The 15,248-nt window shown below is 44.8% G+C and overlaps 1 protein-coding gene across 1 annotated transcript in view; it reads right to left on the bottom strand.

Moving 5' to 3' along the window:
- The window catches only part of LOC103529735 (retinal guanylyl cyclase 2), a 48,673-nt gene that overhangs the window by 25,445 nt on the left and 7,980 nt on the right, over nucleotides 1-15,248 (bottom strand). Inside the window, 6 exon segments of the mRNA XM_030462471.1 lie at nucleotides 887-1,063; nucleotides 2,166-2,246; nucleotides 3,069-3,203; nucleotides 5,465-5,561; nucleotides 8,572-8,656; nucleotides 13,579-13,933. Coding sequence (XP_030318331.1) covers nucleotides 887-1,063; nucleotides 2,166-2,246; nucleotides 3,069-3,203; nucleotides 5,465-5,561; nucleotides 8,572-8,656; nucleotides 13,579-13,933 — 930 coding nt within the window.

Below are 15,248 nucleotides of genomic sequence, written 5' to 3'. Positions count from 1 at the left end.
AAACACAGAAAAAATGGCAGCTCTACCTTAAGAATGCTGTTATCTGCCAGCATTCAGAGAGACCAAGCCAAACTGTCACCTTGGATGGCATCAAATGCAACACTGACTGTGTCAAAAGTGGTGCTGCTGGTGCTGCTTATCCCAAAAAAACTATGGGAAAAGGTTAGAGATGGATTAGGAACAAGAAGTGGCTTTTCTGCACACTAAGGTAAAGCAAAGGCAGCTTTAGGAACAGGATGCCTCCCTCTGTAGCCCTAGGACTCATTGCACTCAGAAGTTGTACTTTTAGGAAAATGGACACAAGTAGCACCCAATGGTTAGGTTAAGGGGAGGTATTAAGAGCTGGATGCCCTTGCCCAGCTCCCTTGAGGAGGATCAGAAGGTGGATCATGGGGTGCAAGGATGGTGCTGGCCATGTCCCCTCTGTAGGCCACGTGTTGCAGACTGGTGGTTCACCATTAAAGGATGAAAACCCATGAAACATGATAGAAACTGTCTGAACACTCTTCTAAAGTGACTATGTCTAAAGTTTGGTTCTATACTGGATGCATTTCTGATTTATGACAAGAAAGGGCTTTTGGAAAGTTTGAATTTGTTGCTGAAGTCACTGTTCTTGGTGATCAGTTCTAGGTGGATATGTAGTTTTAAGCTCTCATCCTGGTGTGAGGATGTAGTCCTATCACTCCAAATAGTGCTTCTATCAAAAGGTAAAAAATCAAGAGTCTCACTAAAGGCCAAGTTTATCAATATAATTACATTCACATTGGTTTTGCCTGCATATACATCTATATATTTGACTATAAAAATCCCCAAATCCTGGGTGAAACAGCTATGACAATTTCAAAGTCACACACAGGTCACCCCTCAGCAGGAGCAATGGATTTACTTTAATCAGATCCATCACGAGAGACGACTTGAACATCCAATCCAGTTTCATATCTTCATTTCTCAGCAAGTCCTCCAGGCTTCCCCGGGTGCAGTACTCTGTGACTATGGCAAAGATGCCACAGTCAGAGAAAAAGCCCAGGAACAGATTCACATTCTCATGACGCAGATCTTTCATCTGAAACAAGACAGTGAAGTCAGCCAGACATCTGCTCAGCAGCTTCTTTGCATCGTTAGATGTCCTTGCCATTCCTGTACTCCCAACAGTCTTTCACACAAGGATGGGGAAGAAAACAACCTTTTTTTCCTCCTTACTTTCAGTTATTCTGTTCTCCTTGCTTTCAGTTTTTCTACACGCTTTTTAAGCTTTGCTTTTCTTAGTTTATTAAGATGCAGAAAGCAAGATAATGAAAGGGAACTGACTAGAAATTTGGTTTTCTTTAGAGAAGCCTGATTGATGTTGTTGGGGTAAACTGAGTTCAGCTCTGGTTTGATCTGGAAAGCAATACCATGCCTGTAGGATCCAAAGTCATCCATCAATGGTGCCTTTGGAGAGATGCCCTGGTAGATTTGTCTTATTTATACACATGAAAATGCCACTCCTATTGTTAGCAGTAGCTGCCAACAACTAATGGCCTTGAGTATGGAAAATACATGTGTTTGCTTGTCATTTGGTAACAATAATAAAATTGAAGACTGAAGTTAAACTTCCAGCAGGCGTCTCAGCTGGAGGCATGAAGCAAAATCCAGAGAAATGCACAAACAGTGCCCGTACCATGCTGTTAGAGAGGCAACAAATAACACATGGAAACAGCTACCAATGCATCATCCTGCCCTGACATGAACAGGGATGATTTCCTCCAAACCACTCCGCCTTTGCAGACATCATTGCTTAGAGGACTCCTTGTGCATTCAGCCTTGCACAAGCTTTGATGTGCTAGGTCCAAAATGGACATAGAATGGTTTTTGTCTGGAAGGGACCATAAAGTTCATCCAATTCCAATCCCCCTGCATGGGCAGGGACACCTCCCACAGCCCAGGTTGCTCCAAGCCCCATCCAACCTGGGCTGAGACACTGCCAGGGATGGGGCAGCCACAGCTTCCTTGGGCAACCTGTAGATGACATGGGTCATGGGTAAGTTGGTCAGATTCAACCATGCATGGTCCATTCCACCAGATGATTCAATTGATAAACGCCAGACAAAGAGACTAAAAATTCCCTGCAGTCACACAGGTCCCCTGAGCATCCTTCCCTCTCCATGCCCAATCCCTTTTCCTACCTTCCTCAAGATGCTGGTGGAGCTTTTCCGTAGGTTCTGATTGTCTCTGGTCTCAGTTTTTTTCAGCCACACCCAGTCCCCCTGTCCACAACACAGGTGGGTGAGTGACAGAGCAAGTCTCTGAGCAGCAGCTAACACTGGACCCTAGGTCTTCATTCCAGATCCTTGCCTTTGAAACTGGTTGGGGATTTTCAGTTTTTCTTGGCAGGAGATTCTTTCTGTCCTGCAGCTAAATAATATCCACAGGAAACTCTAAAAAAAATTGGACTGAGGCTGGGCCTTCATCTGGACCAAAACCTCATACCTTGAGGGTGAATTAGTATCTGACAAAAAATGATAAACTGATAGAAAGGAAAGTAACTCTGTCCAGAGCTTTTCACTGGCATAAAATTCCACTTTATTTTGCTCCTTTTCAAGAAAAATTGCCATGCCATCTTTTTTCAAAAAAGTTGTGTTTTTGGGAAAGAACTGATGGATGGGGTGAGTTTTCTTGGCCATTGCCTCTGCTTATTGTCCTATTGGCAAAAAGGGGGAACTTGACAGCATTTATTCTGTATACTTGGGTCCTTTCATGTAAGAAAGGCCCTTGCTAGAGATGTCACCAGCTGAAGGCTCTATCTTGTAAGAAAAATTCTTCACATCTCTAACAGGGACCAGGCCTGGTAACAACACACAAAGATGTCACAGACCACCACCCCATATGACTCCAATTGTCAGAATGAGGTTTGGGGTTGATTCCCCTTAAGCACTGGTAAATCCATGCTTGGGAATACCTTACTTTCACCTTCAGGGTCATCAGCAATGTTTATGGCCTGAAACCTACAGCACTGCAACTCAAGATCTTCTCTCCTTAAGCATCTCAGTGAACTGGAGCTGTGAGAGAAGCACAAGGTCCCCACCTACCTCATACAAAGCCACATTGGAGGTTTCATGGGTGGCAGCTGTGCTTCTCAAGGAAAAAGAGTGGGCTGCAGATTTCAGGCTTCTGCCATCAGTGAAGATGCTGCTTGCATCAGCCAGGCTGTCCAAGGTCATCCTCTGGAAGGCAAAGAAAGCAATTGTAAGAAAGTTAAACATCTCTGGATCACAGAATCACTCTTGGAAAAGACCTCGAAGGTGACTCAGTCCAATTGTCTGCCCAACACCACCATGCCAACTAAACCAAGTCTCAAAGTGCCATATCTACACATTTTTGGGACATCTACAGGGATGGTGACTCCACCACTTCCCTGGGCAGCCTGTTCCAATGCTTGGCCACTCTTTTAGTAAAGATTTTTTTTCCTAATTCCCAATCTAAACATCCTCTGGAGCAACTTGAGGCCATTTCAGTAAAGATTTTTTTTTTCTTAATTCCCAGTCTAAACATCCTCTGGAGCAACTTGAGGCCATTTCCTCTCATCCTATCACCAGTTACTAGGGAGAAGAGACCAACACCTACCTCACTACAGCCTCCTTTCAAGTAATACAGAGAAAAAAGGTCTCCTCTCAGACTCTTCTTCTCAAGATTGAGCAATCCTAATTCCCTAAGATACTCCTTGTAAGACTTGGATGTAAACCTCCACTCCAGCTCGACCTTCAGTCATGTATTTCACCCATGCTTGCAACCTCCCAAACTTCCCATCTCCCTTCTTTAAACACCTCAAAAAGTCTGATAACACTGTTGATGTTTATTACCTTGAAACACTACAGCAGCACCTTAGCTGATGGAAATGTTGTGGCTCAGAGAGGACACCAGAGGAGGCAGAGCAGAGGAAAGGGTCACAGAATGACAGAATCACAGAATTATTGAGGCTGGAAAAACACCCTCTGAGATCACCAAGTCCAGCCTATGATCCAGCCCCGCCACATAAGCTCCACAATGCCACTCTGTGCCACATCCAACCTTTCCTTAAACACCTCCAGATGTTTAAGGTAGTCCATCCCAATACCTGGTCACCCTCTCCATGAGGAAATGCTTCCTGACATCCAACCTAAAACTCCCCTGGTGCAGCTTCAGGCCATGCCCTCTCCTCCTTCTCACTTCTGGGAGAAGAGCCCAACCACCACCTGACCACAGCCTCCCTTCAGGGAGTTGTAGAGAGTGATAAGGTCCCCCCTGAGTCTCCTTTTTTCCCCCTCATCCCTTCACACCCTCATTGGTCTCCTCTGGACCCACTCCAGCACCTCAATGTCCTTCTTGAAGTGAAGGATCCAGAACTGGACACAGGATTCGAGGTGAGGTGTCACAGGACTCGAGGTGAGTGCTGAGTACAAGGGGAGAATTCCATCCCTGTTCCTGCTGGCCACACTATTCCTGACACAAGCCAGGATGCCATTTGCCTTCTGGGCCACCTGGGCACAGTGCTGGGTCCTGTTCAAGTGGTTGTCACCCAGTAGCCCCAGGTCCCTCTCTGCTGTAGTGTTACCTGGGATTATTGTGGCCAAAGTGTGGGATCCTGCTCTTGGTCTTGATGAACTTCATACTCTTGACTTCATACCCATCACCCCAGCCTGTCCAGGTCCCTCTGAAGTCTCTTCCTTCCCTTCAGCAGATCAAAAATCCCCCCCAGTTTGGTGTCATCCATGAATTTCCTAAGGGTAGACTCAATCTGCTCATCCAGATCATCAATAAAGGGGTTGAATAGGACTGGTCCAGTACTGATCCCTGGGGGACATCATTGGTCACTGGATGCCAATTCATGCAGCACCATTCACCACCCTTCTCTGGGTTCATTCTCCACTGGCATAGCCATGAAGAAGGCACAGCACTCAATAGCATCCATAGCATCATGGAATGGTTTGGGTTGGCAAAGACCTTTAAAAGTCAGCTAGCCCATTCCCCTGCAGTGAGCAGGAACATCTTCAGCCACATCAGGTTGATCATAGTCTTGGGCACGGCTCTGGCCTGTGCCAAGTAACATTCCCAGATCTGGAGATTCCCACCTCTAGGCATCATCCAGCACAGACCTGGAATGGCTTCTGATAAGTTGTTCAGATGCAGACACTTTAAGATGATGAGGTAGTTTAGCTGTATGGATCTGAACTATCCTACATCACCCAACCTCAAGAACAAAGAATAAGTCCTGGGTGTTAGAATTAACAAAGCCATTTTGCATCATTGTGTCAACTCTGACACTGCTTGTGCATCTAATCCAAGGCTCAGAAACGCTCAGTATATGGGAAATTTTCTGCTGTGCAGGGGAAAACGAGGCATGGAGAAGTGGGTGACCTTTCCAGAACTTCATGGCTATGAAAACACCAGACAGCAAACCTGACTTTGAGTGTCCCACGGGATTACATCCATGAGTGGGAAGACTTACCTTTTTTAGTAGCTCTGGGTTGATGAAGACAAGGTCATCTAAGGTCAGGATTATCTTGTTAGGTCCCCTGAATAGCTGGCTGTTCAAGATATTGTTCCTGGGAGATTTGGAGAATGATACTTATCAGTGTTTGGTAGGTAACCTCTGAGTTTCCCACCTGTGGATTCCCAGCAGAAAAAGGAAAATACAGCATCTGGTGTGGCAGCAGGGACATGGGTGAAAGCAGCAGACAAACCATGATGTCCTGACTTGGATTGAAGTCCCCAGAATCAAACAGCAAGGGTTATCAAATTCAGACAGTCAGAATCTCCAAGGCTGTCATCACAAATAGGCATCTTGAGTCAATCTGGCTGCAAATATGAACTGGGTGTATATGCCATGCAGACGTTGTTTTGCTTGGGTTTATTTTTCATATCCCCAGACGTTCTTCATTAGGAGACAATAATCAGTTTTATTAGCCCAGCCAATCTGGCTGCTGAGCAAACAGTTCTCAGGCACCACAGCTTTTCTTAGAGACTGCAACTGGGGGATTTATAAAAGCAGCCTGGACAGAAGTCACCAAAATGTCATCAAAGAAGTCATTAAAATGTCCTGGCTGCATCTCTAGATCATAGCATGGTGCGGTATAAAGCACACAGCAAGATGCTCCCTTGTAATGAGTGCAGCTCCTACAGAGGGAAAAGCTGCAGGGGATGAGCAGTTTGGCACAGAGCAATGCAGCATGGAGGTGTTGGAAGCAGTACTGCTGAGACAGTGCTGTTCCTCTTGGCCAGGAGTAATTAAATCAAGAAGATTTTGCTGCTTCAGATCTGCTTATTCCAGGAGCTGAGCCAGCTGGGATGTCTATCACACACTGTGTGACACAGGACAAATGTGCTTCTGGCGTCTCCATGGTGTGCTGCTGCCTATTTTCTATTTTTTGTTTGTTTGTTTGTTTTGCCTGTTTTTTGACTCTCTGCACTCCTTGAGAGGCTACCAGATCCACAGAACTGTCATGGGCAAGAGAAAAAACTCAGTCTGGTTGTCAGACCAGCAAAGACATCTTTGCCTGACTGCATCTTCCTACTTGCTCAGCTCCTCTTGAACTTTCAAGGCAGAAGAGACCACATCAAGGAAGGGAAGAATACTCATGGGATAGTTCAAACAGGGTTATGTCTGCTTCTTGCAAATCAATGTGAAACTTTCCAGATTTTAATTCCCAGTTTTTAGCTGGGATTCATGTGATACTAATACCCAGAGGCTGACATCACACATCTTCATTCTGAAGCCCCTGTTTCAGGGGATGCTGAGGTCTAACACTGAGCACCAAGCACACTGCATCTATGGGAGAGTAAAAAAACTCAACAAGAAGAAAGAGGGAAGGGAAAGGAGAACTGCATTGCCACCAGTGTCACCTTTTTTGTTCAGCCAGCTTTGCTTGTACCACAGCAGAGATTTGATCCACACACCTAAGACTTTTCCTGATGAAGTGGGCAATGGGGTCCCTTTTGCTAACAGCTGTAGAAAGAGTCCACTTTGCAAAACATCCATAGACCATCACAATTTCCACTTCAAGTACCACTCCAGACACTTTAGAAGAGCACAAGGGTTGGACTCAATGATCTCTGAGGTCCCTTCCTACCCAGCCAGTTCTATGATTCTATGATGAAAAATTTTGGTGTTCAGAGAGATCTTTGGCTGTATGACCACAAGCATCATCTGAAATGATTTTTTTTTCTATAGCCACTTGTCCCAAGCCACCCAACTCAGCTTCACTTTAAAAACTAATCATTTCCAAACTTTTCACCTGTCCCCCTGAAAACCTTATTTAGTTAACCCCATCCTCTCCCTAAAGCACAGAAAAAAAACACAGGGAGTGAAGCAACTCATTTAAGGTCATGCAGCAGATCCCTGGCAGAGGTAAGAGCAGAGCTCCCATGTATGAACTCAGCCCATACTCTGGTTTAAATTTAGCTCCAGACATGCCCTTCCCTGACATAAATCATTGCCTGAGTCATGCTAGGCTTTTTTTTTTTTTTTTTTTTTTTAATGGGGTTGTTTGTTTCTCTTTGCAGATGGCCATACATCTTTACTGAGCTTTCCCAAGCACAGTCTGACACAGCTTACAAGTAGGAAGAAAGATGTGATTGTCACCTATTTACGTCACTGGAGAGGCTGGTGGCCAAGAAATAGAGCAGAGCTTTAAGGTGGGGGTGGATGGAGGCAACATCCTCAATGCCTGCACTTTGGAGGTGTCAGAAGCTGCTGTGTTGTAAGCAAGGGAACTGTTTGGGATGTTGCTTGCTGGGGGGTTTGGGATTATATGAGAGGCAAAGGAGGATGGGACAATCCAGGAATCCTGCTGCTGAGTAAATCTGCTTTCTAATTTCACTCTGTTTTAAGTAATATGGGTAATGAGAGACAGATTCTTCCACGAGCCACTTTGGAGCAGATTTCCTTAGGTTATGGCCACAGTAGCCTTGTCAGAGCAACCCATAGCTCCTGGACCAACCAGTCCATATTGTCTGATTTTCACCTTGGATATAGAGTCAGGACACAAAGTGTGACCTCTGCAATGGTTGGAGACTGACCCTTCATGTGCTCCAAAGATCCTATGCCCAGACCAATATAGATGCAAAGTGAACGACCAGGGTCCAGCTTCCAGTTCAAACCAGGGAATGAATCAGCTGGGTAATAAAGAGGCTCAGCCTGGGTGCTTCATGGGAAACATTATTATATTAGGAACAGAAATACAGGGAAGAATGGCCTGGAATAAGAAGTAAGGCATTTAACATGGCAGCCCACCCAGTCTCCACCTCAATGGTCTTGAAGCAGATTTCTGTCATTGCTTTTCATGGCACATTTGGCACCTTCCTAATACTTCAGAACCATCACCCAGCTTCCAACAACAACTTGGACTGGATCAAGGCTGAAATGGCTTCTCCTGAGACTGCAGAACCAATGCCCACAGTGGCCAAGCCTCATCTCTTAATAAAGTGAAGAGGGATGTGTAAGGAGACCAAAGACCACAGCCAAGCCTGCTATGTGTTCACAAAGTCCAAGCTGCTGGTAAAAGTCTCCTGCAGAAGCTGAAAATGGCACCAAATAAACACAACTGAAGTTCTCACCTGATGAAGGAGGTCAGGCCCACAGCACAAAGCACCAGGGCAAATATCAGCATAACTCCCAAAATCAGGACTGTAGGTTCAATCCCTGTGTAAAGAGGGGGAAAGATTCAGTGAGTTAGAAAATCTCTTTGGTTTAGGCAATAATATTGAAAATATCAAAATATCACTGCCAGACCATTAGACTACAAAGTTGAATGTTCAGCCAGGACAGTTCTAGAAAACAATTTTCACACTGTGTTGATTTATGGATACACAAATACTTATTTACATGTGACTGCAACTACATAAATTATTTTTTCTTTACCAGATCCAGAGCCCTGGATTGTTGGAAAATATTTTTTTTTTCTGAGTTAATAAAGACTGAGCTAGCAGGGAAAAGTGAAGTTTTAAAGGCAACTTCTGTGAAGTTTCTAACATTTGAACATTTGACCCTCTTCTCTCCAGGAACTGAAACACTGAAAAACTTTCTCATGTGGTACCAAAGTGATGGTCAGAGTGAGTCACAACCCGTCTGGGAGGTTTCATTCCCTGCTACAGATTTGTAATGCTGAAAAGAGCAGAAGAGAAGGAGGGGAAGGTCAATGTTTTCCTCAACGGGCTCATTGACAGAAAGTGCTGGAGATGGGGATTTTGTTCATGAGTGTCTTTGCCAGAGAGCTAAGGAAAGCTGGCATGAGCTCATGAGCTAAATTCCAGGGGGAAGTGTTTTCTGTCTCTTCTGATTTCTGTATATTTCTGTTTTACTCTGTCTGTACTCAGAGATCCCTAAAAACAAACAAGCATGAAGAAATTTGGGTTGACATAACATGGATAAGTCTATCATCTCAATCACAGCCCTTTTTGCAAGCACTGAAACCCACAGCTTCCTGGTAAAACCTGTGGCTGGTTTTCAAAATTAGTGTTCTTTTCAAGAAAAGACCAAGTATTTTAGTTGAAGTTTTCCTGCTGGGTTTGGACTTACTTTCTGCTTCAGCCCAGGGTCCCTGATTGTCCTCACACATACATTGGCCCAGGTTGCCCAGAGAGGTTGTGGCTGTCCCCTCCCTGGAAGTGTTGAAGGGGCCCTGGAGCAACCTGGTTTGATGGGAAGCATCCCTAGGAATGGTAGGTGTGTTAGACTTGATGATCTTTAAAGGTGCCTTCCAAGTCAAACCATTCTGTGATCCCACAATACTCTAATTTTAATTAATGTCACTCTGATTTCCTGTGTCAGACTGGGAGGAGCCCTGCATGGCTCCATCTCACAGGATATTCAGCCACAGTTGAGTGGCTGCTTGAATCCCATTTCCCCACCTTGTTTGGGTGCAGACCAAGGCTTCACATCACCAAACTGCAAACACCTTCAGCTTTCTCCAGGAGGTCCTCACCTTGAATACAGGAATGAGGAAGACCACACCAAGCTGGCCCCCAGGCCAGGGTTTGTTCTTCATACATGGACAATTTAAAGAATTTCAATCCCCCTTAAAGCAGGTGGTAGCAACCCAGAGTTCATCCCTAGGAGTCAGGAGGGCTGCCAAAGATGTGTCTTCCTCCAGAAGGACTAGTGTGAGGGTGAAGCCAGAACACATCCCATAAAGCCTTACAGAATGCTGAATCCATGGAAAAGGAGGGACCGGATCAGTTAAATGCAGACTTACAGGAGACCTGGTCCTCTGGACCTGTGGATACCTTTTAGGAAACTTGTTCCTGAGCTTTGAGTAGCCCAGTCACAGGGGCATGGGTTGGTTTTCTTGCTGGAGAAAGATGCCTCCTGGTTAAACTAGTGTTAAAGTGAATTAGTGAAACTAGTGAAAGTCCCATCTCACATCTCATGGCCTTCTACCATTTTCAGAAAGACCCTGCAACCCACCCCACAATGTTGTAGGAATAAAGTGGACTTTGTTAATTCTGTCTTTTGTGTTCAAACAGGGGTTATTTGGTTGTTTGGTTTTTTTACTGGCTCTGCCTTCTGAGCTTCCTCAGGTACTCCCCAGACTCTGCTGCCTGTACAAATCTCCCTTAGGAAAGAGCCTTAGAGAAATTCTTTTGCTAATCCCCATTGCATTTTATAACTCACAAGTGCTTGACCATATTTCAGAGGACCCTAAGACAGTGCAGAAAACCCAGGAACAGCAAAGGTTCTCTCTCTGATCATGCCCTTTGCTCAAAGTGTGGGCATTGTTACCCACCAGGACATGAGGATTCTTCCACAGCTGGAAAACCTCCAAAAATAAGCTGAGAGCAAAAGCACAAAAAAAAAAAACCAAAAAACAAAATACAGAAGGCAGTACAAGGACAAGAGAAGTCAAAAATAAACACCCAGATAAACAAACTGTAACGGATAGGAGCTGGTGAAAGCAATACCAAAGACCAAAGCACTTGTGTGACTGATGGATGGGCCATTACAGGAATGATGTGAAGCCTTCAGGAAGCCCAAAAAGATTGGGAAATGAAAGCAAAGTTATCATGGGCTCATGGGAAAGAGCTTAAGGCAAACATGAAGGGATTTGTGGGACTGTGTTAAACTCATTAGGGGACACCTTAAAGGGACTGGGGGGGAGTATATGAAAGTTCCTATGGGATATTGAGAGGAAGGGAAAAAATGAGGAGAGGGACAGAAGGGAGTGAGTTAGGGAGGTTCAAGTGTGGGATACTGGAGAGAACAAGCAAGATGTTCACATATAAGTATCTGCATTTTTCCAGCCAAATCCTCCACCTGATCACCACACTCTGTCCCACCTTCTTAATTCCTGTTCCTGATTTTTTCCTGGGTGAGTGTCTGACTTTTGTAGACCTCATATCAACCTAACCAAGAGGTAAGGTAAGAACCTGCAGGAACCTGGAACCTGCAGGAGAGACCACAAGTCTGGAGAGCAGCTCCTGCAGAGACCAGGAGATTTGAGATCTGGCTGTGGGAGAATCACTTGCTTGGATAACCCACTAGGGGATGGATTTTTTTTGGGAGGGGGGACTAAGAGACCTGGTAGCAAGACTGGAGCTTGATTAAATGGAACATTGACTCAGACTAATAGTATGGTTTGGGTTAGAAGGGACAGGTAAAGATCTCCTAGATCTACCCCCCTGTATTGAGCAGGGACATCTTGAGCTAGATTGGGTTGTTCAGAGCCCTGTTCAACCTGCCATGGAATGTTTCCAGGATTGGGGCTTCAACCACCTCTCTGGGCAAACTGGGGCTGTGTTTCACCACCCTCAGTATAAAAAAAATCTTGTGTTCCATCTGAATCTCCTCTTTTATTTTAAAACCATCAGCCCTTGTCATACTGCTACAAGCTCAGCTAAGAGGTCTGTCTCCATCTTTTTATAGATCCCCTTCAATTATTGAAAGGCCACAATAAGTCCTCCCCAGAGCCTTCTCTTCTTCAGGATGAATAACCCCAACTCTCCAAAACTGTCCTCACAGCAGAGCTCCTCCATCCCTCTGATCATTTTTGTGGCCTCTTCTGGACCTGCTCCACCAGGTCCAGAATTTTCCTGTACTGAGGACTCCAGAACTGGACCCAGCACTTGAAATGGATCTCACCAGAGTGGACCAGAGGGGAAAAAACACCTCCCTTGACTTGCTGCTCAAGAACTTGCACTTGGGCCTGATATATCCCATGAAGGTCACACGAGCCTACTTCTCAAGCTTGCCCTGGTCCCTCTGAATCCCCCATCCCACCCTCCATGTTTTGATGATGCTGGTTCTGAGTAGTGGTGCATGGAGAGTTGTTGCTCTGCTGTATGAGTTATTCTGGTGGTGACTGGATCTGTATTTGTGTGTGTGCAGGTGCCTGGGAGCACCTGCTCAGCCCCACTCCTGGTGGACCTGGAAACAGGAACCATGGCAGTCCTACATCCAACTCCCCTCCAACCCTAAGACCATAGAAAAGCCAGTCTGAGGCCTGGATTTAATTCTAGTCATAAAATTCAGACTCTAAAATATATTAATAATAATAATAAATTTCCATTTCACTGGCAGATGCCTGGAGCTTTGTACTTTTATGAAGGTGTGAACATAAAATCTGATCACTGTTAAAATCAGTGGGATTTTTCCATGGGCTGCAGTGGGATATTAAATTGCTACGTTGTTCCTAGTGGCAGTGAAAAATTAGATATATGACAGCATTATATTTGTCTCTTCTATAGGTTGCCAGCTGCTGTAGGATCAGTATATCTCCAATTTCCATGGAGCAATGCTGATTTAAACCAGCTAGGGCTGAGCCAAGGGGAATGTTTTTCTCAGCTGCTGAATAAAATATTCTGTAGATGTGGTTAATTTTGTCTAAGTCATATCCTAGAGCAGTGGGAGTAAATTCTTAGTGTTTATTGTAAGTAAATATGTTGAGTGGAGGATAAGTGTCCTACCCTGAGATTTTGGCTTCCCTGTGGTCTTTAAAACTGCCCCACAGTTGCCTCAAATCAAAAGCAATGAGTAAAACCAGTCTCACAGAACCTCAGAAGCTGGAGAGAAATCTCTGCCCCTAAGTCTTGGATTACCACGTCAGTTGTCTGGGTAACTCAAATAATTCTGAGCAATGATTATCATCTTTTCTTGATGAGATGAGCTCTGATGATCCTTAAAGCCACAGAGCTCACTGTGGGAAGAAGCTGGGGTTAACCAGGAGAGATGGGGAGAACATCTGCTGATGTGCAGCTCTCTTAGGCTGTCATCAAGAAAAATCCTCTTAGGGTCCTGTCCCTCAGAAGGACAGGGACATGGAGCCTCTCCTTTGTGTTGATTGCTCTCAAAGTAGGCAGATGTTGACTGTTAGACTTGGGAAACTTTCCAGCACACAACAGTGGCCTTATTGACCTAACAAGCAATAAGAGTTTTGGGGATCAGTAGTGGGATCTCTGTATAGGACTCCCATGACAAACACCATGATGACTCCTGATATTTATACACATTTCTTGTGTATAGGGTTTTCTCTTTGGGGTGCTTTCCTCTGGAGTAAGAGAAAACAAGAAATAAAGCCTAGACCCAAAGCTATTCAACCCTGGGGTTTGTTTTTTTTTTTTCTTTCTTACCTCCAGTGCAGAGAACATCTGGATCAAACCAACAGCTGGAGTCTGGCTTGGGTGGAGCATCTCTGGGAAAGTGGATGGCCCGGCCTAGGGACTTCACAGAGTCTGAAAACATGTCTAGAAGGTGGGTTGGGAAGAGCTGGTTTCCACGACCATCTGTGTCCAGTATCACATAGCTGCTCAGCCCCTTCCCACAGCTGTCTGTCTCCACCCGGTGACTAAATCCAGGAAAACTGAAGTTTTTTATGTGCTCAGCTATGTTAGCTCCTGAGACTCTGCTTCCTTTCCTTCGAGCACTGTCTATAGCCATTGCCATGAAGTAAATGGCATCATAGATGGTTCCAAAGAGTGGAGAAACCTAAAAATACAGGAGAAAGGGAGATCATAACAAACTGTGGTTTGAGATCTGTAGCAAAAGGTATCACACTGGCTAAGCTCTATGCTCAGGAATTGAGACACCTGAGTGCTATGGGTCTGAAGAATCTTGGGTTTAAGGTCACTCTGGGTTGACCCAGTATATGTGTGACTTTGAATGTCTAACTTTTCTTATGGTTGCTTCCCAAAAGCACGCTCTAAACAATATTTCTAAAACCATTTACAATTTCTATAGCATGGTTAGAGCCAAGACTTTGAGCCTGATGTTCAGCAGCTTCAAACTATGATGCTAAAGCATCTCATAAAAATAGAAGATGAAAGTCAGAGATTCACCTCCCTGCCCAGGTGGGAAAAATCTCATTCCCAAAGGACTGGTGCTCTCTGTTAAAACACTGTTTATTCCTAAGATGTGAAAACCACAAAGCAGAGCCAAAGCAAACATCCTCTGGAATACTGGAGCCTTTTCTTCCTTCATTGATCCCTCCTGTGCTTGTATTGACTCAGAAACTGGTAACTTTCCCCTTCCCTAAAACACACGTGGTGGCTTTTGCAATCACATGTTCATTCACAGTTGATTGGTGAAGAGAGATTATAGCCATAATAATGCTATAATTATTATGCATAATAATATATTATTATTGTTGTTATTGCTGTGTCCTGGTTTGGGCCAGGATAAAGGTGATTTTCTGTTTTGTACTTTTACTTTTAGCTAAGTCTCTTGTAAGTAGTTGCACTTGCTGAAATTAACAGCAAGTTTCTCAGACAGTGTGTGTTTCTAGGATTGATAACACTTGATGCTTATTGTTACTGCTAGAGACTGGTATGCAGAGCCAAGGACACTGCTCAGCTCTGAGGAAAACATTTTACCGTCCAGGAGGATACAGAGGTCCCACCTGAGCCCTCCTTTGGGGAGGAACAGACAAGATAGATGCCAGAATTGACCAAACAGAGTATTCCATCCCATATACGTCACACTCAGTATAAATTTGAGGCATCACAAGGGCCGAGGCAGATCTTTTCCAGATTTCCGGATTTCCTGATTTCCTGCTTCCCTTCCTTCACCCGGCATCCTGGAAGGATCCCGTCCATTCGTCTGCCTGTGGTCCTGATCCGTGCCAGCCCATATCTGTGTGTTCCTGCCTCCAGCTCCCAACTCCTGCTGACTCCAGGAGTCCAGCCTGGACTTTCCCAGGGCTGCCCTGCAGCCTCGGTGGTGACGTGAGAGTTATTGGGGGAAAGGAGGGAGGAATGTGGTTTCCATTTTCCTGTATATTTGTATAGATTTAGTAATTTTTCCT

This window comes from Calypte anna, chromosome 1 (assembly GCF_003957555.1).
Source record: "Calypte anna isolate BGI_N300 chromosome 1, bCalAnn1_v1.p, whole genome shotgun sequence".
Lineage (NCBI taxonomy): Eukaryota > Metazoa > Chordata > Aves > Apodiformes > Trochilidae > Calypte > Calypte anna.
Note: the sequence above shows the minus strand (reverse complement) of the source record. Positions and strands in the feature narration are given on the sequence as shown.